This window comes from Capra hircus, chromosome 4, assembly GCF_001704415.2.
Source record: "Capra hircus breed San Clemente chromosome 4, ASM170441v1, whole genome shotgun sequence".
NCBI classification, from domain to species: domain Eukaryota; kingdom Metazoa; phylum Chordata; class Mammalia; order Artiodactyla; family Bovidae; genus Capra; species Capra hircus.
In genome coordinates, this window is record NC_030811.1 from 56,445,190 (window position 1) to 56,470,482 (window position 25,293).

The 25,293-nt window shown below is 38.3% G+C and overlaps 1 protein-coding gene across 5 annotated transcripts in view; it reads right to left on the reverse strand.

Annotated features, from left to right (window-relative positions):
- The window catches only part of NT5C3A (5'-nucleotidase, cytosolic IIIA), a 42,300-nt gene extending 18,327 nt beyond the window's left edge, over positions 1-23,973 (reverse strand). The window contains exon 1 of one of the 5 annotated variants that reach the window (XM_018047129.1): positions 1,015-1,310. Coding sequence is in view for 1 of the 5 variants with exons in the window: in XM_005679206.3 (XP_005679263.2) it covers positions 23,728-23,865 (138 nt within the window). In the remaining 4 variants the exon portion in view is untranslated. Of the gene's footprint in view, positions 1-196; positions 274-1,014; positions 1,311-23,727 lie in introns of those variants that run through there. The other 4 variants (XM_005679206.3, XM_018047131.1, XM_018047133.1 and 1 more) reach the window with 4 other exon arrangements.

The following is a 25,293-nucleotide window of genomic DNA, read 5'->3' on the forward strand; positions in this document are numbered from 1 at the left end:
ATTGGAAATTGATACCAATTTTCTTAAATAGCAAAACGTGGCTTCTCAGAATTTCATAGATACTTATGAAAACACAATTTCAGAGCTTAGAGTTTATTCATCTATCCTCCACACCTCCTCTGCCCTACTACCTAATAGTGTTTTTCAAGATACGAAAACCAAGGCACAGGGAAAATAGATAATTTATACTGATTACCCTCAGAAAACTCTTGAGTTACTCTGTCCTTGGATTTGTCCTACAACAACAGCATCGGTAGTAAACAATATCCAGAGATGTGGGGCTTGGATACAGGCTGCCAATAAAAACCAAGTAAACTGCCTTTAAGAAATGGTCTGCTGCACTAGCTAACTATAAAAAATAAGGCAATTCAATTATTTAAATCTCAGTTAACCACAACATTCTAGGCTGTTACAGTAATACATATGTTTGAATCGATGGTAATGTATATGTTTGAATCTTAATTTTCATCATACAGTATGTTGTAATCCTTACAGACAGTAATCAAGCTTTTATCAATTTATAAAACATATCTAATATAAAGCCATTCCATGATATCCTGGATAAAGCTTATAGGCTCAAAATAAAAATTAATTATCTTTATTATTAGCAAGAATAAAAAGTTCCTAATCCTAGGTACACAAATCATGTGGCCATCAGCAAAACTGAGTCACACAACAACTAAATGAACAGCAAAACTGGATTATTTCTTCCCCCTGAAAAGAGATTTCTGAGGGTACGTGGCTTTGTCTTAACATCGACATGTGAAACAAGAAGCTCTTAAAATTAGATCCTGCAAATTAGAATTTCTGAGGCCCAAGACACTGCAAAGTTCTCCATATTCATATCTTTGCAAACTATAAAGAAGTTTTGTGTTACACTGGATCATTCTATTTTAATTCACTTAATTTGGATTTTTAAATGCCTAAAATTTCAACAAGATACAGAATCAAGTTAAGAATCAGATTAAGTTCAACAAGAGAAACTCACTGTTTATATGAACTGTAGACACTTACCCTGAAAGTAACCGGACAAGCTACAGCAGCAAAAGAAAATTCTTCCTGTCCGAGGAGTACTAATATAGCACAAGGTGCAGCCGAGGGCGGTCCCCGAAGCCTTGGCTAATAAGCTCTATGCAAAATCAGTCTTGTGACGCATTACTACACAGTGCTTTATTATGCTCTGGGTGACAGGCTTGCTGCTGCACTAGTCACCAGTCAGTCTACAGAACAGGATGAAATAAAATAATGCGGCAGCTAAGAAAGAGAAGGTAAGTCTGTACTATTAGAGCACTGCCAACGTGCTCTGCAAAGAAAAGAGGAACCTCAACAGTTTTAACACTTGAAAACACTCTCTTCCTCATTATGTGATTCAATTGTCAGCCCACTTGGAGTATGTGTACTTCTCGGTACGAATATTATATTTTAATGCACAGTGAAAAAGATGAGGTCCTGTTTGCCAGGGCTGGGGGAGGGGAGAGCGGGGAGCTATTGCTCAACAGGTACAGAGTTTCAATTTGGAAGATGAACAGTGTCCTGGAGATGGATGGCAGCAGTGGTGGTGGTTTCATAACAATGTCAGTACTCTTCATGCCGCTGAACTGTACACTTAAAAACAGTTAAAATGGTAAACTCTGTCATGTGTATTTTACAGTTTTAAAACGATTAGCTCATGTAAGACATGTGAAAAAGAATATTTGCTTTAAAGTGTGGTAAGTTGTTAACAATCTTCATTGCAGGGTAGTGGGATTTCAAGTGATTTTTATGTTTTTCTTCATATTTTCCTACACTGTAAATTTCAACAAGACCATGCACGGATCATCTAAAAATTCTGAACAGAATGAAAATTAATTTTTATGGTTAAAAAATTAAAAAAGCTCCTTTCCTGCTGGAAATGAAAGCAAACCGTTGTAAAGATAAATATTTTTAACCTTTAAAGAGAAATCAGTCTTGTTTTTAACCTGAGTCGTAGGATTAAATATGCTAATACCATGTGGCAGGGCCTGATAGATAAGTTACGTTACTGGCTCTGGGAAGCTTTATCGTTAGGAACAGGACTACGCTACACTCATGTAAATAAATTTGTATACTAGCCTTTTCTCATCTATACTCAAAGCAAACTGAACCAACATAACATTTCAGTAATCAAACTTTGTGAAGTAGCACTCTGTACTACAAATGATACAAAAAAATTTTAAAGTTGTTTTCAAAAAAGGCCACTAACAAATTACCCAAACTTGATATCTACCAAATGTTAAAAATTTGACATTGCTATCTTATTTTAATAAGATGAGAAGATTGACAACATAATATTCCTCTTAGAGGAAAATCTTTTAGGTTCTAGTAATGGAGGCTCAGGACTTCCCTGGTGGCTCAGTGGCAGAGAACCCACCTGCCAATGCAGGAGACACACGTTTGATCCCTGGGTTGGGAAGATCCCCTGGAGAAGGAAATGGCAACCCAGGCCAGTATTCTTATCTGGGAAATCCCATGGACAGAGGAGCCTAGTGGGCTACAGTCCAAGTGGTTTGGTTGCAGGAGTCAGACACGACTTAAGCAACTAAACAACAACAATGGAGGCTTAAGGGCAACTAGTTGATCCATTTTGAAAACGCCTCTGTACTGTGTATGAATGTGTTGACTAAACTGTCCTTTAATATATTAAAATGGTTAGCACTGACAAGAATTTTAAAGATACATTTTTAAAAGATCACTCCAAATGCATCATCGCCAAAGGGAAAGTGAAGTGAAGTCCCTCAGTCATGTCCGACTCTTTGCGACCCCATGGACTGTAGCCCACCAGGCTCCTCCATCCATGGGATTTTCTAGGCAAGAATACTGGAGTGGGTTGCCATTTCCTTCTCCAAATCATCTTCAAGAAAAACAACAAAAAATGGTGGAGTTGGAGTTCCACAACCTTTTAGGAGGGGAATTTAGAAATACTATTAAAAGCTTTAGAAATACACATTCCCTTTGAACAGACCAACTTTATGTCCTAAGGACTTTACCCTAAGGAAACAGGGTAGTGCATGAAGATTTAGTTGTAAGGACGTATATGGCAGAGTTGCTTTATAACACTGGGAAACTGTAAACACCCTAAATGCCCAGTATCTAAATGTTTATTGATACAAGGGAGGTGAATAAATTGTGGCATACACATAAAAATTATATAGTTCTCAAAGACGATTACTATAAATAGTTACAATCTACTGTATGTTTACTGAGTGCCAGACACTTTTAAGCACTTGACGTACCTCATCTCATCTCATCTCATAACCCAAGAAGGTGTGTGCTACTATTATCCTCATAGCTGGCAAATGGCAGAAATGGATTCAAACTCAGGTTTCTGTGACTTCAGAATCCATGCCTGTAAATCAACATACAGTACTGCTCTGTGAGATCAATATTTATAGGTAAACTGAGATATACATGATCTATTATCCAGTGAAAGGAGTTATGAGAGTATCAATAGCCAGAGTCCAACTTTGGGGGAAAATCTTTAAGCACAGGAAAATCTGAAGTTGAACACAAAAGACAGTATCAGTAATGGGAGTAAAGGGCCATTTTTATTTTCTCAGCTTTATAAAATAAATGAGTTCCTTGGGGGAAAATGGCTTATTAAAATGTTGCAGTAGTTGAACCAATCACGTCCATAATCAGAAAAGAAAGTTTAAAATAAAAATCAGAACCAGTCAACATCATATGGTGGATTATTTTGAAGAATATTTCTAAAGCAGAGAATTTAGCCAGTTGACCCTAAAACAAAGCAAAATACAGCATGAGAACCAAGATGGCTAGTTTCTTCTCAAGAGGGGTACTTTGGTTTCTAAGGGAGAGAGCCTTTGACTGTGTGGATCACAATAAACTGGAAAATTCTGAGAGAGATGGGAATACCAGACTACCTGACTGCCTCCTGAGAAACCTATATGCAAGTCAGGAAGCAACAGTTAGAACTGGACATGGAACAACAGACTGGTCCCAAATAGGAAAAGGAGTACGTCAAAGCTGTATATTGTCACCCTGCTTATTTAACTTATATGCAGAATACATCATGAGAAACGCTGGGCTGGAAGAAGCACAAGCTGGAGTCAAGATTGCCAGCAGAAATATCAATAACCTCAGATATGCAGATGACACCACCCTTATGGCAGAAAGTGAAGAACTAAAAAGCCTCTTGATGAAAGTGAAAGAGGAGAGTGAAAAAGTTGGCTTAAAGCTCAACATTCAGAAAAAGAAGATCATGGCATCTGGTCCCATCACTTCATGAGAAATAGATGGGGAAACAGTGGAAACAGCGTCAAACTTTATTTTTTGGGGGCTCCAAAATCACTGCAGATGGTGACTGCAGCCACGAAATTAAAAGACGCTTACTCCTTGGAAGAAAAGTTATGACCAACCTAGATAGCATATTGAAAAGCAGAGATATTACTTTGCCAACACAGGTCGGTCTGGTCAGTTCAGTTCAGTTGCTCAGTCATGTCCGACTCTTTGCGACCCCATGAATCGCAGCACGCCAGGCCTCCCTGTCCATCACCATCTCCTGGAGTTCACTCAGACTCACGTCCATTGAGTCCGTGATGCCATCCAGCCATCTCATCCTCTGTCGTCCCCTTCTCCTCCTGCCCCCAATCCCTCCCAGCATCAGAGTCTTTTCCAATGAGTCAACTCTTCGCATGAGGTAGCCAAAGTACTGGAGCTTCAGCTTTAACATCATTCCTTCCAAAGAAATCCCAGGGCTCATCTCCTTCAGAATGGACTGGTTGGATCTCCTTGTAGTCCAAGGGACTCTCAAGAGTCTCCTCCAACACCACAGTTCAAAAGCATCAATTCTTTGGCGCTCAGCCTTCTTCACAGTCCAACTCTCACATCCATACATGACCACAGGAAAAACCATAGCCTTGACTAGATGGACCTTAGTCGGCAAAGTAATGTCTCTGCTTTTCAATATGCTATCTAGGTTGGTCTTAACTTTTCTTCCAAGGAGTAAGCGTCTTTTAATTTCATGGCTGCAGTCACCATCTGCAGTGATTTTGGAGCCCCAAAAAATAAAGTCTGACACTGTTTCCACTGTTTCCCCATCTATTTCCCATGAAGTGATGGGACCAGATGCCATGATCTTCGTTTTCTGAAAGTTGAGCTTTAAGCCAACTTTTTCACTCTTCTCTTTCACTTTCATCAAGAGGCTTTTTAGCTCCTCTTCACTTTCTGCCATAAGGGTGGTGTCATCTGCATATCTGAGGTTATTGATATTTCTCCCAGCAATCTTGACTCCAGCTTGCGTTTCTTCCAGTCCAGCGTTTCTCATGATGTACTCTGCATATAAGTTAAATAAGCAGGGTGACAATATACAGCCTTGATGTACTCCTTTTCCTATTTGGAACCAGTCTGTTGTTCCATGTCCGGTTCTAACTGTTGCTTCCTGACCTGCATACAGATTTCTCAAGAGGCAGGTTAGGTGGTCTGGTATTCCCATCTCTTTCAGAATTTTCCACAGTTTATTGTGATCCACACAGTCAAAGGCTTTGGCATAGTCAATAAAGCTGAAATAGACGTTTTTCTGGAACTCTCTTGCTTTTTCCATGATCCAGCGGATGTTGGCAATTTGATCTCTGGTTCCTCTGCCTTTTCTAAAACCAGCTTGAACATCAGGGAGTTCACGGTTCACATATTGCTGAAGCCTAGCTTGGAGAATTTTGAGCATGACTTTACTAGCGTGTGAGATGAGTGCAACTGTGCGGTAGTTTGAGCATTCTTTGGCATTGCCTTTCTTTGGGATTGGAATGAAAACTGACCTTTTCCAGTCCTGTGGCCACTGCTGAGTTTTCCAAATTTGCTGGTCAAGGCTATGGTTTTTCCAGTGGTCATGTATGGATGTGAGAGTTGGACTGTGAAGAAAGCTGAGTGCCAAAAAATTGATGCTTTTGAACTGTGGTGTTGGAGGAGACTCTTGAGAGTCCCTTGGACTACAAGGAGATCCAACCAGTCCATTCTAAAGGAGATGAGCCCTGGGATTTCTTTGGAAGGAATGATGCTAAAGCTGAAACTCCAGTACTTTGGCCACCTCATGCAAAGAGTTGACCACTGGAAAAGACTCTGATGCTGGGAGGGACTGGGGTAGGGAGGAAAAGGGACGACAGAGGATGAGATGGCTGGATGGCATCACCAACTTGATGGACGTGAGTTTGAGTGAACTCTGGGAGATGGTGAAGGACAGGGAGGCCTGGCATGCTGTGATGCATGGGGTTGCAAAGAGTCGGACACGACTGAGTAACTGAACTGAACTGAACTGAAGGGCTAGATGGCTCTGGCTCTGATGGTGTTCTGTCCTGTTAATCTAAGGAGAGTAGAGAAGAGATGAAATATGAGTATTGTTTCCTGACCATATGTAGGAGACAATGTCTGCCTTTGAATTCCATCCAGTACGTGAGTATATGCCAGGGGGATGGGATTGTATGTCTGGTGAGGTGTCCCTCTATGTCTAAAAAAACAATTTATATACCTTAATTTAAAAATAATTTACTGCTAAAAAGTGCTAATCACCTGAAGCCTCCAGCAAGTCAGAATTTTTTTGCAATAGTAACATCAAAGATCACTGATTAGAGACCACCGTAACAGACACAGTAACAATAAAAAAGCTTGAAACCCTGCAAGAATTACCAAAATATGAGACACAAAGTGAATAAATGCTGTTGGGAAAATGGTGCGAACAGACTTGCTTGATGTAGAATTGCCACAAACCTTGAATTTGCAAAAAATGTAAAGTGCAGTAAAATGAGGTATGCCTGTGTAATTTAATCAGTAAAACCCTAAGAGAAAGATAATACTTCCTTTTCCATTATAGATAAGGAGTCTAAGATCTGGGAGAAGTCACTTCTTACTTACACAGATGAGCTGGAAGGCTTTTTTTTTTTTACTACATCAGCACTGTTTCTAGGCAATAATATAAGCATAACACTGACATGAGAGGACTAAAGATGTGTATCAATAAGAACAATGTTTTGAAACTTGCCAGAAAAAAAGGAAGAGGACAGATGCAAAATACTGAATGAAAGAAAATGAACTGGTTTCAAATAGCTCTAGGATCTTTTTTTTTTTTTTTTTTGAGAGAAGATTTAACAGATCCAGGAAGAAGTCATAAAGTCATAAAGGCAGACTCTTTTAACAACACACATTGGACTTTCATCTCTGGACACAATGACTGGGCCTTGTTGCCTGGGAGTTTCTTTATTCACTGTCATAGAAACAGTAATTACTCATACCACTCCTAATGAAACTCTACACCTGAAACTGATATACCAGAGAGCAAAGAAGCATGCAGGAGTCAGATATTTGGCAGATTTTTCTCCCCTTATAACACTGAAACTGGCTGTCTTTATCACTATAGAAAGGGATATTCATTTGTACTTCTGAATAACTTGTTACAATGTTTAGATGTTGTCAATTTTCAATTAACTTGAAAAGCTAAAAATGATCACTTCATACTTTGCCATCAAAAGTTTTGAAATAATAAAAAAACAAAGTCCAGAGAAAATCTATCCATTTAAATCTTAATAACTTATTAATTGATTTAATTTTTAATCTTTGGTCAGGGAGTAAAGAGAATAAAGGTATTGCATTAACTAACAGTTGTATATGAAAAAAACCACTTCATAATCCCACATAGAACCTGTGGTATACAGTTATTTCTCAACAATCCACCCTATGACTTAACTAAAGTTTATCATAATACAATTATCATTCCTCTATGTAATGTATTTTTAAACTTCAACCTGAACTTGACTGACACCCTAGGAAGTTATTCCAAACCAAGCAATAACGTCATATAAGGAAGACAATTCATAGATGAGATGTAATCCTCTCTATAAGGACTCTTGCAAAACTTGTTCCTGCTAATTGTTGCGTGATGTAAACAGCAAGACCATTTTTTTAAACATGCAAAACACCTGTCTAGGTATCTGACTTCTATCAAAACTTCTCTGAAAAAAACAAGTCAACTGACTTCAACAGTGTGACTGTCAAAATAAAACTGAAATAAATGATATAAATGTTTATATGAATATGGTTTAAAATATTTAATAAGCAAAAACAGAGCTGAAAATAATGAACTATTACATGCTGGGAAAATGAACAGTAAACAAAAATCTTCCTATAAGTTTTTTTCTCATTTAAAGCAATTTCAAAAACATATCCTATTTGGTGACTGTTAGCACAGCTTATTGCTGCATTTATCAATTTATACACATATACACCAACTGAGGGAAACCTATGGGTCTGGTCTCAATGCATTTCTTAAAAACTCTATGCAACAATCTAGGATTGAGGAACTTAATTTTCAGAAACTCAAATGAAGTTTTTGAACATAGTCTGTATCTTTTTTTCACTTAAGAAGTAATAAATTCTGTAAACTCCTTTAGAGGAAATGACATTTATGTTGTAATAAGTAGGTCAAGTTCAAGAAAACTGGGTGTAAGACAATACCATAAATGAAGGAAATCTTTCTTCCTTCCTCTTCTCTCAAATGTACTATTAATAGTAGTAAATATTCAAGATGCTCAGCACTGAAATTGATGTTCCCGTTTTATTATGTCTAAATTTCTGTGCCTGAAATGTAAAAGCAAGAAAAATTTTTGTTTTAATTTTGGACTCTTTCCATATCACACAGTTGGTATTCTATATGTTGAAAGGAAACAGTTTCCTTTCCCTAGTTTCCTTTTACTAGTTTGGTATGGGTTATATTAAAAATGGTAAGAAACAGTTATGCTATTAATGGCTTTTATTATTGGTGTATTATATCCAGCACACCTAAAAGGAGAGTACAAAGACTGAACTTACTATCCCTTCTTTTAGCTATGCTAAACAAACTCAAAAAATAATAAGGTAAGAAAACAATGAAGAATTATTGAAAGAGATTCAAGTTTATAAACTAATAATTTATAACAAAGAATCATTTAAAATTAAATGGATGATATCAGTGGTTGATAGAGTTTTTTAAAGGGTATAAGTAGAAGAAAATGGCAACCCACTCCAGTATTCTTGCCTGGAAAATCCCATGGACGGTGGAACCTGGTAGGCTATAGCCCATGGGGTCACAAACAGCTGGACACAAGTAAGCAACTTCACTTCAAGCAGAAGAAAACAAACTATAACCCCTGCAAAACTTTTCTGAATAGTAGCAACACAGCAAACCAAGGAACTTAATCTTAGAAAAGTTTTGATAACATATGTGTCCTCAGTCGCTCAGAAATGCCAGACTTTTGCAATGCCATGGACTGTAGTCCCACAGGCTCCTCTGTCCATGGAATTTTCCAGGCAAGAATTCTGGAGTGTGTTGCTTTTTCCTACTCCAGGGGATCTTCCCAGCCCAGGGATCAAACCTGCGTCTCCCACGTTGGCAGGCAAATTCTTTACCACTGTACCACCTGGGAAGCCTCTTGATAACATATGAGTGAGTGAAATCGCTCAGTCGTGTCCGACTCTTTGTGACCCCATGGACTGTAGCCCTACCAAGCTCCTCTGTCCATGGGATTTTCCAGGCAATAGTACTGGAATGGATTGCCATTTCCTTCTCCAGGGGATCTTCCTGACCCAGGGATCGAACCCGGGTCTCCCGCTTTGTAGACAGACGCTTTACTGTCTGAGAAATGTGTGACACAGAAACCAAGCTTATGGTTGTCAAAGGGGAAAGGAGTGGGAGAAGGGTTAAATTAGAAGTTTGGGATTAGCAGAAAAGCCACTATGTATAAAATAAACAGGGTCCTACTGTATAGTACAGGGAGTTATATTCAGTATCTTGTAATTAACTATAATAGAAAAGAATCTGAAAAAGGATATCTATAAAAATATATCTGAATCACCTTGCTGTACACCAGAAACTAACACATTATAAGTCAGCTATACTTTAACAAACCAAACCAAACCAACATTGGAACACTTGCTTATTAGAACTTATAAAAATAAGTTTGGGAGAAGGAAACGGCAACCCACTCCAGTGTTCTTGCCTGGAGAACCCCAGGAATGGGGGAGTCTGGTGGGCTGTCATCTATGGGGTCGCACAGATTCAGACACGACTGAAACGACTTAGCAGCAGCAGAAGCAGCACTTCTCCACAAGTGACATGCTTTTGCAGAGACCAAAAGTTTTCTCATTCAATCACTAGTTTATACAAAAAGGCATTTATTGATCACAAGGCATACACTCACTCTTAAGTTAAACATGGATACACTATTGGAAATTACAAGGTGATATTCTCACCATTCAAATAAGCAAAGGGAATCATGAAATCTTAAACAAAATAGAGAACAGCATACATCTAATATCAACTGCTGGTATTAGACTTGATATCCCTATCCTAAAGATGTACAAAAATCTCAAGTAAATGCTTGTTCCTGTGAATTTAATTTCAATTACCTTCTGAAAATAAGAGCATTTTCTTTTCTAACTTGTATCTTTCTTATTTAATAAAACTGTTGTACTCTGAACTTCATTTTGCATGATTTTGTAAAGAAATTTAAAGTACTCTTGTTGACTTTGTAGAAAGATGATTTAAATAATTATTAAATGTGCTTAATGATTCTATGATTTGATAAAAAAAAATAAGTTTGGTAGAAAATGGCCTTTAAAAAGCTTTGTGGTTAGTTTTGTATTTGTGAGCTCTATCAAACTTTAACAGATAGCTCTATGCTAGATGAACTATAACACATGAAATAACTATCCAATTTCTTTTCTGAACTAACTAGTATAAAACTCTAAGACAAAAGTCTCTCAAAAAGAGACAAAAAGAGAAAACATACATAATTTCACTTTGAATAAACATATAAAAGTTTAAATAATAAGCCAGTAACAAACTAAATTTAATATAATAACCATCTAATGTGACTGATTCAAATATATTCCAAAAATCAATTAATAGTTATCAAAGAGAAATGACAGGGTCACAAATGACTATATTTTCCTCTTCATACTCTTGGTATTTTCTAAATTTTCTATAATGAATAATATACTTGGAAGAAAATAAAGATTATTTTTTAAAACTTATATGTTTCAAAATAAAAGAAAGTGAAAGTGTCTATAATGTTACTATACACCTCTTTAGAAGCAATGGGCAGTCTATGTTAAGTCATATTTACGAAGTGAAATGAAAATTATCTATTGGGACAAAATCATAATATTTTACTGTTTTTTCTTCAGTAGCCTTCCTCATTCTATGAGTAAGTTAGTGAGTAAGCTGTACAAACTAAACAATATGCTATATTTCCCTAGCCTGGCTATAAAATGAGGTCATAAGGTGTAAATGAGGAGTTACGTGCAAATTATGGTCAGCAAAACATTCTATAAAGAATTAGTACAAAGGTATGAAAAGGAGGGTCATATTTAGTTACTCAAAAATGGAAGTGAAATTAAAAAAGAAAAACTGGACAAATGTATTTCTAACATACTCTCGTGGCCAAAAGCATTTTATAAAAATTCTTGCAAATCAAGATAAAGAACTGATGATTCAGCAAAGAAGAAAATAAATGGTCAAGTATTTTAAAGTTTAATTTCAAAAGTAATAGAAACGTTTTTTTAAAAAAGCTATCATTTGGCAAAGATGAGGAAAAAAAAGATACCTACTTTCAGGAAAACATGGAGCTAGGTACTTGGATATACTGTTGGTGAAAATATAAATTGGTACAACCTTTCCAGAGGGTAATCTGGCAGCATGCTCAAAAGGCTTTGCTCCAGCAATTCCATTTAAACAGTCACAGACATGCACAGATGCTCCAAGAATGTGATCCATTATTTATCATAACAGAAAATGAGAGACAAGCTAAATGCTCAACAGTGAAGAACTTGCTAAATAATTGACGATATTCATATATAATACTGAAGTAACATAATATAGTTATTAAAATAAGGGTAAGTTTGTTATTAAGAAATAAATTAACAAGTGAATCATCTTTTTAAAAACAATGTCATATAGTATGACCCCATGGGAAAAATGTTACTTAACAGTTATACGCATAGAAAGAGAAAGGAGTACATTTACTAAAATATGGGTTTTTTTGGTTGGTGAAAATTGCAGATTACTTTTTTCCCTTCATCTAGATATACAATTTTATATCAGCATATACTATCTCAGAAATAAAAAGAGGAAGAATCAATGGGAGATTAAGTATAAAATAGGCAAATAATTTTAAAATGGAGAAATTCCTTATAAAAAGCTTAATTGTAATTCAGGTATTCATGAGTCAGTCATCAAAACACCCCAAAGCTGAATCAAATGACTGGAAATCCACACATGGTGTAGACCCCATGAGTTAATTAAATCTATAATGATCAAGATCTGTGCTTGCTGTGAGTATACTAGAGGGGACTCAAAAGTGAGTCAAATGCATGTAGCTTTATCCTTTCTAATAACTCATGCTTCTTGTACAATTACAGTGAAATTAACTGAAAATGACATGATGGTATGTGCCAGTCCTCCACGTGTGCTTCCCAGGCCAGCTGAACCATCTACAAAGATAACAGCAAGAATGCAGATTAAAAAATGTCGCTCAAAATTTGGCATAATGCTGTATATCTCTCATTCTTTTTAATATTTTTAACTCTGAGAAAGATGTATGATATAATAAAACCATTCAGTTTTTATCTCCAAATCTGAGGTCTCAAATAAAATACTGTTATCAAATAAAATTAGAGATAAGTTTTAATACTTAGTAATAAACATACTACATGAAAACATCATGTCTAAAATCAAGACGGGAAAAGAATAACTTTATTTATAGAAGGAAGAAGATAGAAGAATTAACATTTACTGAATAACTAGCATGTGGCAAAAATAGTTTGGCACTATCTGGATATACAAGATAACAAAACAGTGCCAAACTAAGCCAAATGCAACTCAGTTTGTAATTAATTCCTAGTTCTAATGTTGGTGTAGTTCTTTTTTAATCTTAGGGAACTTCAGCGGGTTTCTTCTCTGTAACATTTCACTATGCTATAAAGCCGGGCTAGGTTCTCAAGTTTTTCCTATCTCCCTATATTAAACTTGATCAAGTATCTCATTCCCTCTGAATGCCATAAGTGTGACTGAGAGAAATTGAGATGAACTGACAAACTCTTCATGGGGGAAGACTGTATAAAAACACAACTATTATTATTTTTGTTGATGGTGTTACTTTGAACCCAGACTCCGAGTAGGACATCTGAGATAAGGTAAATGAGAAGGCTGCACCATGACAAGTCTTCAAAGGAAATATAACAGAGGCAGGAAGGATCTTGCAGGAACCCACATCATGGTAAACCTGTGATCATCTACTTCCACCTAATTACAAGCAGGAACTTGCCAAACACATTGAGCAACTCTCCAATCAACTGCTAAACAACTCTGTAACCCATTAGCACCTTGAAAATGAAGAACATATATTGGAAAAAAAGGAGACAAAAGGCATTTACAACTGTAATAGCAAAATACAGTCTTACTTGGCTTAAATTTCAAAGCTTAATAGTTTTTAGGAGGAGAGGAAAAATAATTTTCTCTCTACCCTTCTAGGTTCCTGTGAGATCCCCCTGTACTAGAAAGAAAGATTAACAGGAAAAATTAATTTCGTACCTACAAGAGCCCCCACAAAGATGTGAGCCCCAAAGACAGCCAAGCAATTGATCAAGGCTTATATATTATACAATGCTGAGCTAAGGATAAAAAGGCAGGGGTCTGGGGCTTCAAAGGCGAGGAAGGCAATTCCCAGGAAGAGGGGAAGATCAAACGTTCGGTAAGCAAACATCTGTCCCTCTATGTAGGGACATGTTCCAGATGAAAACTGTGATCTTTGGTGATAGCTCTCTCATGGTAGAGGACCGCTTTCTAAATTTTTAGGCAGGTAAGGAGGAGGTAAAAAGCTTTTCTTGAGTCAGCTGCGTGTTGACTGCCTTCAATGCCAAATATTTCACACGCCAAAATGGCACCTTGTGGGGTGGTACCTTCTGCTTCACTTCAGGTTAAAGCAACAAAGAGTAAACATAAAAGGCCATTAACAAGAAAGGTAATTTAGAAATGAAGCGCTGTGCCATGAGAGGGGAAGTCTGCCACCTGCTGGCAGAAAAGCAGAATTGCATGAGTTCCCTGATCGCTGTTTTTTTTAAGGGGTGACCATCTAGACAGCATATTAAAAAGCAGAGACACTACTTTGCCAACAAAGGTCTGTCTAGTCAAGGCTATGGTTTTTCCAGTAGTCATGTATGGATGTGAGAGTTGGACTATAAAGAAAGCTGAGCGCCAAAGAATTGATGCTTTTGAACTGTGGTGTTGGAGAAGACCCCTGAGAGTCCCTTGGACTGCAAGGAGATACAACCAGTACATCCTAAAGGAGATCAGTCCTGAGTGTTCACTGGAAGGACTGATGTTGAAGCTGAAACTCCAATATTTTGGCCACCTGATGAGAAGAACTGACTCATTTGAAAAGACCCTGATGCTGGGAAAGATTGAAGGCAGGTGGAGAAGGGAACAACAGAGGATGAGATGGTTGGATGGCATTACTGACTCAATGGACATGAGTTTGGGTAAACTCCAGAAGCTGGTGATGGACAGGGAGGCCTGGTGTACTGCAGTCCATGGGGTCACAAAGAGTCCGACACTACTGAGCAACTGAACTGAACTGATCTATCAGCTAAGGTTCATGACATTAGATTTCAAACAAGTTATTATGTGAAGATATAAATTACAACCTATAAAAGGAGAAAGATTGAAGTAGGATTTCAGATTCTCTGTATGCTTAATTCAATAATTATTTTAAAAACAAGTAAAAGAGGAATACATGGAAACGATTTAAGTAAATTATAGGGAACATTAAAACTGCTATGAAAATTTAGGATAATCCAAAACACTTTGCAAAATTATAAAATCTGTGGGGGAGGGAAAAAAATTTTCCCTCTACTCTTTTAGGTTACTGGCTGAGACTCCACTGTAATGAAAGACAGATTAATAGGAGAAAAACAAGTTTAGTAACATATACAGTATACTTCCTGTATACATCAGAGATACCCAAGAAAACTGAGTTAACTTTCAAAATGACCCAAGCCATCAGTGGCTCATACAGCAAAGACTCCACCTGCAATGCAGGAGATCTGGGTTTGATCCCTGGGTTAGGAAGATCCCCTGGAGGAGGGCATGCCAACCCACTCCAGTATTCTTGCCTGGTGAATCCCCATGGACAGAGAAGCCTGGTGGGCTACAGTCCATGGGGTCACAAAGAGTTGGACACGAGTGAGTGACTAAGCACAGCACATCACCTACATACCATCTTTAGCTAAAGACAAAAGATGCTGGGGAAGGGAAAGCCAGGTTTTTAGGCAAAGCTCAATAAACAAGGGTATGGTTGTTATGTGGAGTTGAGACTTTTATGAGTTTTTATGTTTATGTGCTCAGTTGTGTCCAACTCTTTTCAGCTTCACAGACTGCAGCCTGCCAGGCTCCTTTGTCCATGGAATTTTCAGGCAAGAATACAGGAGTGGGTTGCCATTTCCTCCTCCAGGGATCTTCCAGGGAATGAACCTGCATCTCTTGCCTCTCCTACATCAACAGGTGGATTTTTTTTTTAAAATTACTGAGCCACCTGGGAAGCCCAAGAGTTTCAATAGACTCAGTCATAGCCCTCTTCCTGGTACAGAAAGGGAGACAACCCTACAAATGGAAATTTCCCTTAGAAGTGTAAATTGCTCTATCAAAGGGTAACTTCTGCTTATTTCTCAGAGTTTCTCTCGGGTCAGCTGTTCTTTTTCCTTAACAAGAAAAACGGAGAAACAGCCTAAAATAACCCTGATACCACAGAGGCGTATTCTGGGGTTACAAATTCTGCTCCCTTTCAGATCCTACGTATTTCACTTCTGCAGCGTGTCGACTTTCAGCCCTCCTCTTTCTGCTGCTGCCATGGCAGTCTAGAGAGCATAGCCATTCTCTTTACTCCAGGCTTATTTAATTCCTGCTCCTCCTGAGCAGCAGATTTGCCACCCCAAAGGTGTACCTTTTTTGCATAACGATTATTTTGAGCTGATTATTTCAGAGAAACAGCAGACACAGAGAAGCTTAGAAAACAGAGTAGACATAACCCTCGTAGCTCAGCTGGCAAAGAATCGGCCTGCAATGCAGGAGACCTGGGTTCGATTCCTGAGTCGGGAATATTCCCTGGAGAAGGAAATGGCAACCCACTCCAGCATTCTTGCCTAGAGATCCCAAGGAACAGAGAAGCCTGGCAGGCTACAGTCCACGGGGTTGCAAGAGTCGGACTCGACTTAGCAACTAAACCACCAAGGGAAAATTTACATTTTTTAATAAAAGAAATATCCATCTGCAACTCCCTTTGTACAAGGAAGAGAAGATGATTAAAGCACAAGAAATCTATTAATGGAGAATGCACTTAAATCTGAGTATCAACCCTAGGTCAGGTTTATCAAACTTGGCTTCCTCCACACCTCTTCTACACTCTTCCTTTTGCCTTTAGCTTCAGACGGTGTAATTCTAAGCCACCCAGGAGTTACTCACTCTCCCTTGGTATTGTACATGTCAATGAGCTTGTCTGTTTCTCTCTTGTTAGTTTGTCTTGCTATGGGGTCCCCAGTGGAGAATTTAGAAAGGTGGAGGGAAAATTATTTTTTTCTTCTCCTACACTCCTCCTTCTGATTCTAGCAATGCTAATTTAGTGTATCTCAGCTACCAGATTATTCACATTAAAATACATTCCAGATCTTATTTATTAAAAAAATAAAAGAAGCTCAAGGGATCTTTAGCAAGTTAATTACAAACACCTGATAATGGAGATGTTTCTACAATGTGGTCCAACACACACCTTTTAAAATATTACTGCTAAGTCATTAACCAGTTTTTAAAAAATAAATAAAATACATGCTCATGTTACTTCAAACATTATGAAACCTTAAAGGATGATGAAGTTGAAGGTTTCCTCCATAGTCTCACCCTCCCAAGCTCGACTATCACCAGCAACAACCATCAACATCTTCTGGTATAGTTTCTCAAGAAGTTCCAATAACAAGCCATACATGTATATCTTTTCTGGAACTACGACTGTCCTACAACTTGCTTTTTTCCCCTAATTACTGTCTTTTGAGCTTTTAAAAATGTTAACTCATACAGGTTTCCTTTTTTCTTTTTCAAAGCTGCACAATATTTTATTATATATGTGTACCATAATTTATCCATGCACTATTACTTACTTAACCAATGTATACCACCTCCTGAGTAAATGAAAGTGCTCATTTTCCTACTTTCTCATCACTCTGCTTTCTCTTCTTCATACAGTAAATTCTGGCAGCCTCAATTTTCACTATTTGTGAGCAATTAACCTGGAAGTTTTGTGACTGGTAAAATTCGTAATTATGCTGGTGGCAGGAATTTGAACTGTTTACTTCAATGGTTCTCAGACTTTTGTAAGCCTCAGAATCATGTGAGGAGGGAGGTACTTGTTAAATGAAGACAGTAAAAGGATTTAAGGATATGATACCTTTTAGCCAGAAAACAAAATTACTGGATAAATTAAAAATATTAGTATATAAGACCTTATGGAAAACCTGAACAAAGTTTTTGGTCAACCTAATATCTGGTCTAAGGATGGCTTCATCTGTCATGTAAATGAATTCCCAACAAAAGGAATAAGCAAAAAACCCAGTTTGTAAAGCTAAAACTTTTTTCAGGAACTATTCTAGCTAACATGAAAATAGCTCACTAGATATGATATCAAACTTGTCACTGAAGTTGAAAATGTGGTTAACTTGCTACATGAGGATAACACACAGGAAGCATGACAAATGTGCTTTGAGAAGACAAAAATCATATGCCTGGCACAAACATTTCCATACTTGCAAATCTGGAGTCTCAGGATGACCTTGGATATTTTGACAAAGTTAAGAGTTTAATATATTTTCCTTATTTGAAGATATATTTTACTCAAACTGGACACATCATGATTTCTACCCCTCAAATATCACCATGTCTATCAAACATTACCCAATGTCACCTCCTATTCCTTTGAACACCACAAAGTCTTCTGTTGATCTCGCTAACATTTATATTCTTTCATTCTAGAAATACTGCTAGGACTTTAGCTTTTAAGCTAGTAGTGACACCTATTTCGGAGAAGGCAATGGCAACCCACTCCAGTACTCCTGCCTGGAAAATCCCAGGGACGGAGGAGCCTGGTAGGCTGCAGTCCATGGGGTCGCTAAGAGTCGGACACGACTGAGAGACTTCCCTTTTTCACTTTTCACTTTCATGCACTGGAGAAGGAAATGGCAACCCACTCCAGTGTTCTTGCCTGGAGAATCCCAGGGACAGGGGAGCCTGGTGGGCTGTTGTCTATGGGGTCGCACAAAGTCGGACACGACTGAAGCAACTTAGCAGTGACACCTGTTTAGGTGGTTAGCTTCTAATCTCATTAGCATGTTATGAAGGCAGTGGCCATATCTCAGGAACTATTAATACTAAGATCTAGCTACTTCAGGTGTGGATGAATAAGTCTTTACTCTTTGGTTGGACAGAAGATCAAAGCTATTCAGAATTCATATCCTCTATTGCTATTATTACCAAGTACTTGGAATAGTTGGAATGCTCTATTTTTCTATCAGCTGACTGGCCACCTGTAATATTATGTGTACTTTCATTTGATCAAATCTTGAATACTTACTGAATGGTCAGTGATTGAGAAAAGAACAGGCACTACAGTGTGGCCTGGTAGACTGCTGACTACCTTCATACATGCTCTCTTCTTTCTTACTAACAGACTCTCCATTTTGTCAGAGGATGGTTAAGTTGCTCAAACAAACAAAATTCCTCAGCTTTCCTTACAGTTATGGTGACCATATGACACTGTTCCCTCCATGCACATGTAAAGAAAAAGTTTTGCTTATGGAGTAAGCATTCTCCTTGCTCTCACTTCTGCTGTCTGGAAGATAGAGATGTTGGCCAGGACTACTGCAGCTGGTGATCGTGAGAAAAGCCAAGGGCATTTCAAAGGCCTCTTCATACCTTATACCCCTTAGTTAACACCAGTAACTGCCCATCTTTTGGATCTCCTGTTACACTAGAAAAATAAAATCTGTATTGCTTAATAAAGCCACCGATTTTGGGTCTCTGTTTCTCTTAGTCAAGTGCAACTAATAAAAAAGGATGACAAAAAAGCCACACACCAATCCAGACATACCAGAACATACATTATAGTACACAACATAAGAGAGTGTGCTGCTGCTGCTGCTAAGTCACTTCAGTTGTGTCCGACTCTGTGCGACCCCAGAGATGGCAGCCCACCAGGCTCCCCCGTCCCTGGGATTCTCCAGGCAAGAACACTAGAGTGGGTTAAGAGAGTGTATAAATTGCTACATTATGAGAAATCATCAGGAAATGCCACAGGAATTCAGGGAATACGCTTCACAGAACAAATCAAGAATTTAACACATGTGCTAAGAAGTCATAAATTTCTGTACTGATAAAAATTAAAGTTGAGTTATCAAAATATTTTAGAAGCCTATGTGATAGTGTTAACCCCCAGAAGCAGTTGTTTAAATCTTGGTTTTTCCCTGCCCTTTTTCTAAATATATCTAAATTAAGATTCAGTAGTGGGCTTTCCACTTACAGACTAGCACTCAGAGAACATCTGATATTATCTTAAGATAGAAGAAAGGAAGATTTTATTAGAAGTTTACCCCTAGGAAGGAAACACACTAAGGTTTCAAAAACAGCACCAGCTATTTAAGGAGTAATTGCTGATGTTCACGAGGAAGCCATAAATACCTGAGATGTGTTTAAATTAGAAATGACAGTTTAAACTGGTTGGGGAGCTTCAAGTGGCAGTTCCATCTCCCTTATTCCTGCTGTCCAAATAATTTCCACCTTCTCTGTTGCTCTTTAGGGAATAGTGTTAAGACTATACATTTATTCTGGTTTTGTGTTTCCATTTTATTTCATTGGTTAGATACGTAGGCGTATCTCGGGAGAATCTCCCCACTCCAGATTTATACAGATATAAGTAACATACATCATTATAAATTTAGGGTATTTAGCATAACGGTTTGACATATGTACATTGTGAAATGAATACCATAATCAGTTTACTCAGCATTCATCATCTCATACAGTAAGAAAGCAAAAGAAAAAAAAGTTTCTCTTTATGATAAAAACTTTTAGGATTTAATCTTTTAACCTTCCTATATATCCTACAGCAGTGTTAGCTACAGTCATAGTGTTAGCTAGGGTTGTACATTACAACTCTAGTGTTTATTTATCTTACAACTGTTAAGTTTGTACCTTTGACCCCCCCCTTTCCAATTACTTTGGGAGAATTCAATAAAGGATAAGAGAAAACCTGAATGAGATTAAACCATCTCATTTCCTTTTTCGGAATTAGTTTCCTATTGGAGAAAAATAAGTATTAATCTGTTGGTAAAAGGTAAAACTAGAATGTACTCTGCTAATGAAGAAAAAAGGAAAAGAGTTGATATATAAAAATTGGAAAGAGGTGCCATTTAGTAGGAGAAATTAAGTCAACTGGCCAGAAATAAAGAATGAAGTAAGTAGAGTAGTTGGTGTAAGGCTGAAAATAAGACATAACGTAAATTAAAATATGCTGAAATAAGCACCTATAAATCAGTGAGTGGTACAGTCAGCCATCCATATCTGTATGTTCCACATCAGTGATACAATCAACCAAGGACTGAAAATACCTGGGAAAAAAATTCCAGAAAGTTTCAAAAAGCAAAACTTGAATTTGCTCCTTCCTAGCAACAATTTACACACCACTTACATTGTATTTACAACTGTTTACATAATATTTACACTGTATTAGATATTAGAAGTAAACTAGAGACTATTTAAAATATATGGGAGATAGTGCATAGGTTATAGTTAAAACTATTTACCATTTTATAAAAGGGCCTTGAGCATCCTTGGAGTTTGGTATCCAAGGGAGTGGGAACCAGCTGCCCAAGGATAGTGAGTGACTGTTGTACATTCTTAAAGAGAGAGGACTGTTCCTTGTTTCTTTAAAAGGTTACCTGTCCACCTGTGTTCTCTATCCCCAGCCTTCCTATCTTCTCTAGTACTCAGCTTTCCTCCTTTCACTTCATTAAGCATTCTCACTGTCCTGCCTGCCAAAATGGGCACATTGCCAACCATTCAAAACCAAAGCAAAACACAACATACACTGAGGGCGTGAGTCTTTTTGCATTTAATAGTCACTTTCTGGTCTTCACTTTGTTGTTCTTTCAGTGGCTGTCTAACGCATATGGCCTTGAGCTCAACATGTGACCTGTGCAGACTGACACTGCTGACTCTGCCCCTTCTTTTTGGTAACGTGTTCTCTTTCCCCACATCTGAGATCTCTGTTTTCTTCACTGAACACCCGTTATTTGTCAGTATTCTCAAGGTTTCTCTTTTCATCCTCCTGCAAAGTTATGGATGAGAAATCATAACCATTTTCATTACTACTGCCAAGAAGTTAGACATTTCAGAAAGTACCGGTGCTAATCCCAATCTATCTTCTCAACTCCAGCACTACATTTTCAGTTGTTGTTGCTGATAACAGCAACAGGTAAAATATATACTGTATGTTACTATGGGCCACTATATGGCAATAATTGCTTTTCAAAGCTCTTTACTTAATGTAACTAATTTACGGACATTTCTACTTGGCTAAACAGGACAAAGTGAATTTGCTCCACATCATCCTTGTCTGCTCTCTCTCTCCCCTTTTTGATCTTGGCTAATAATGTAGCTGTTATTACCATTTAGTGTGCAATCCCCACAATGTGATTAATCTCTTTAATGATCCTAATGATAAGCTCCCAAATGATAGCAATTATGCCCACTGTTACTTCATGTAACTTCATAACTACCCCACGAAGTAGGTAGTATTATTATCTTCCAATTAATAGGTGAGCAGAGTCAGAGAAGTTAAAAAACTGGCCCAAGATCACATAGCTTGATAAATGAGAAAGGCTAGATTCAGTGCTAGGTTTGTATGAGTTCAGAGTTTGTATTGCCAAGTCCTGTTGATTTTATCTCGAAATGTTCATCCTCTGAGCTCTCATTTTCTAGTCTAGGCTCTAATCATCTTTCACAAGGAATCCTGCCAACATCCTCCTAAATTATTTCTTTCTTTCCAGGCACTCCCCTTTCACCTTTTCCTAAGTGATCTTTATAAAATAAACTTTTGAGCATGCAATTATCCTGTCCAACTACCTTTCATGGCTCCCCACTGCCTAAAAAATAAAGGGCTAACTGTTTGGAATGGCTTTACAACATTCCTTTACAATTTTGTCTCCTTGTCCACATTCCCTATCTCTTCCTTCCAAATACATATCTGTATATTATGCTGCAGCCACAATACTATTGTCCTTATGCCTGAATTAATATTACATATTATGTATATTTAAAGATTATGGCTTCATTGTGGATTTTGTGAAGGCATTGACTTTTTTACCTCTACTTGGTTTAGAATAGAAGTGATAGACCAACGCACAGTCCAAGTACATACAAGAAGGTATGGCAATGTGGATTTTTTTTTTTTCCTCACACATATACATTTTTGGTTTGGAACAAAAGGAAGCCACCAATGTTTTCTATGCAGGATAGCTACATAAACAAAATGAAAATTTTGAGATTAGCAACATTCGCTCTTATGAGTACAGAAATGGAGAAGAGACTATGCAATAATAGTCCAACACTAATTTAATCCTAGTAATAAGCAAAACTATTGGCATAAGAAACATGTGGGGAATTAACATTTTTAAAACTTTTATTTATGAAAGAATATTTTTGTATTCAGCCCAGGGCCAAGAGCAAAGATTGGGACAAATAGTTTCTGTGCTCAATTAGAACATATAGTTGAAGCTAAGTATTCTCAGACATGAACCTAAAATTATATTATTTAGTATAGTGGTAAACTGTCAACTGATCTGTCAATACTAGATCCTAGAAGTTCACGTGTGTAGTACATTATTGGGAGTATACACAGGATTATTCACTCCAGTAAGTACCAAAGAATGCAACTCACTGAGAAAAATTGTCTTGATGAGTGGGCTCTAACTAAAACACAAAACATCCCCAACTTTGGAGCAAATATTGCCTATAATAATGCACCTCAAATGGAATTCTTCAAATACTGTCTTACAATAAAATTGGAAATAAATTTCTAAAACGTTATGTAAGAGGTTTGGTGGGGGGGAAAATGAACACAAAGATACTTCCCAGCAGTTTGAGACAGGAAGGAGTAACATTTCAAATACAAAATAAACTATTCTGAACTCCAACTGGGTTAAGTGTCGTTTCTTTAACCACTGACAAGTTACATCTTGTCATAACAGAGCTCAACCTAGCCACGATGCAGAAACCACCATCAGAATTGGATTGTTGCAACGGTTTGACCCGGGATGCCAGGAGGAGGGCGAAACATCCCCAGGAAGTTCCATTTCTTGAAAAAGCGGGTGTTGCTGCGGGAGGTAGTTTTTTTTCCGAATTACCTATTTGCTGCCTTTTTGTTTCAAATAGAGATATAACTAAGCCCACGGGAAGCCGAGAGCTGCTGTCAAGGGTCCAGACCAGGTCATCGGGCCCGCGGGTTCGCCCCAGGCGGGATGAACGGGTCCCCAGCGGGCCCCCAGCATTCCAGCAGCGGTCGGCGCGGGAAGGCGAGGCCGGACGGGCCACCCCGACCCCTCACGCGCCCCGGCACGACGAGCCCCCACACTCACCATTTCGATGATCTTGGTCTTCCGGCCTGTTTTTCTCTTCAAGGTGAATATGTACTGGGCCAGCACCACCCCCGCCACCAGGGCGCACACGCTGGCGCTCGCTACCGCGCCCACCCTCGCCACCGCCGCTCGATCCATGGACCTGGCCTCCTTTGCCTCGCGGTTCGAGAAGAGGTCGCTGGATGGCCACCGGCCTCAGAAACGCCGGCCGGTGGACAAGCCCGGACGCCCCGCCCCTCCTGCACGAGCCCCGCCCCCAGGGAGGTCCCACCCACGAGGGCCTGGCGGCGGGAAGCTGGAGGGAGCAGCAGGAGCTCGCCTGCACCGGAAGGCAAGGTGGGGAAGAGGGTCTTCTCAGAACCTGGGTCCGAGGAACTGCTCAAGGACAGAAAAGGGGAACTGAACTAAATTTCTCTCTTTGCTAATGAGGACCAGGCAGTGGTTCATTCCAGCCCCGCCCGCTAGAAATCTGATGCCAACCATCACTTAGAAATAATCCTCGGCCTTCCACCCTCCTCTGATACTCAGGACTACAACCCCCAGAAGGCATCTGGGTCGTTGCTATCTGACTTGCGCAGTAGGTTGGCTGTAAAGTGCTATGACAAGCTGCAGGGTGCAGCAAAAGAAACAAGGGAATAAAAGGCGATCTACAGAATATGAGAAAATACTTGCAAACCGTTTAACTGACAAAGGGTTAATATCTAGTTTGTGTTAAAAATGTCAACAACAACAAAACCCATTAAAAAATAGGCAAAAGACCTGAATAGACAATTGGTAAAGGAGCTTATAAAGCTCATCAATATCATTAATCATCAGGAAAATCAAAATACAAACCACAATGAGATATCACTTCACACAAGTTAGGACAGCCACTGTCAAAAAGACCAGAAAATTAAGAATGTTGGTGAGGATGTGAAGAATTGGAACCCTGGTGCACTGTTGGTGGAAATGTAAATTTGTGCAGCCACTGTGGGAAAAGGGTGGAAGTTCCTCAAGAAATTAAAAATAGAATTACCATATGATCCAGCAATCCTGTGTCAGGGTATATATCCAAAAGAATCGAAAGTAGACACTCGTAGAAATTTTAGCCCTCCCATGTTCACTGCAGCACTATTCATAATAGCCAAGATGTGGAAGCAACCAAAATGTCCATCAAAAGATGAACTGATAAGAAAATGTGGAAATACATCAAATATGATACTATTCAACCTTTAAACAGAGGTGAATTCTGCAGGATTTGACAACACGAATGAATCTTGAAGACCTCGTATATGTGAAATAAGCCAGTCATAAAAAAGACAAGTGCGGCATTATTCTACTTATATGAGTAGTCAGACTCTAAGAAACAGAAAGTAAAATAGTGGTCGTGGGGTCTGAGGAAGAGGAAATGATGGGGTCGTACAACTGAGTATTGAGTTGTTTCAGTTTTGCAAGATGAAAAATTCCAGAGATCTGTTGCAGAATTGTGTGCCTACAGTTAACAGTACTGTACTATACATTTAAAAATTATGTTGGTAAATTTTATGTTATATGTTTTATACCGCGCACATAAAATGTTGCTATGGC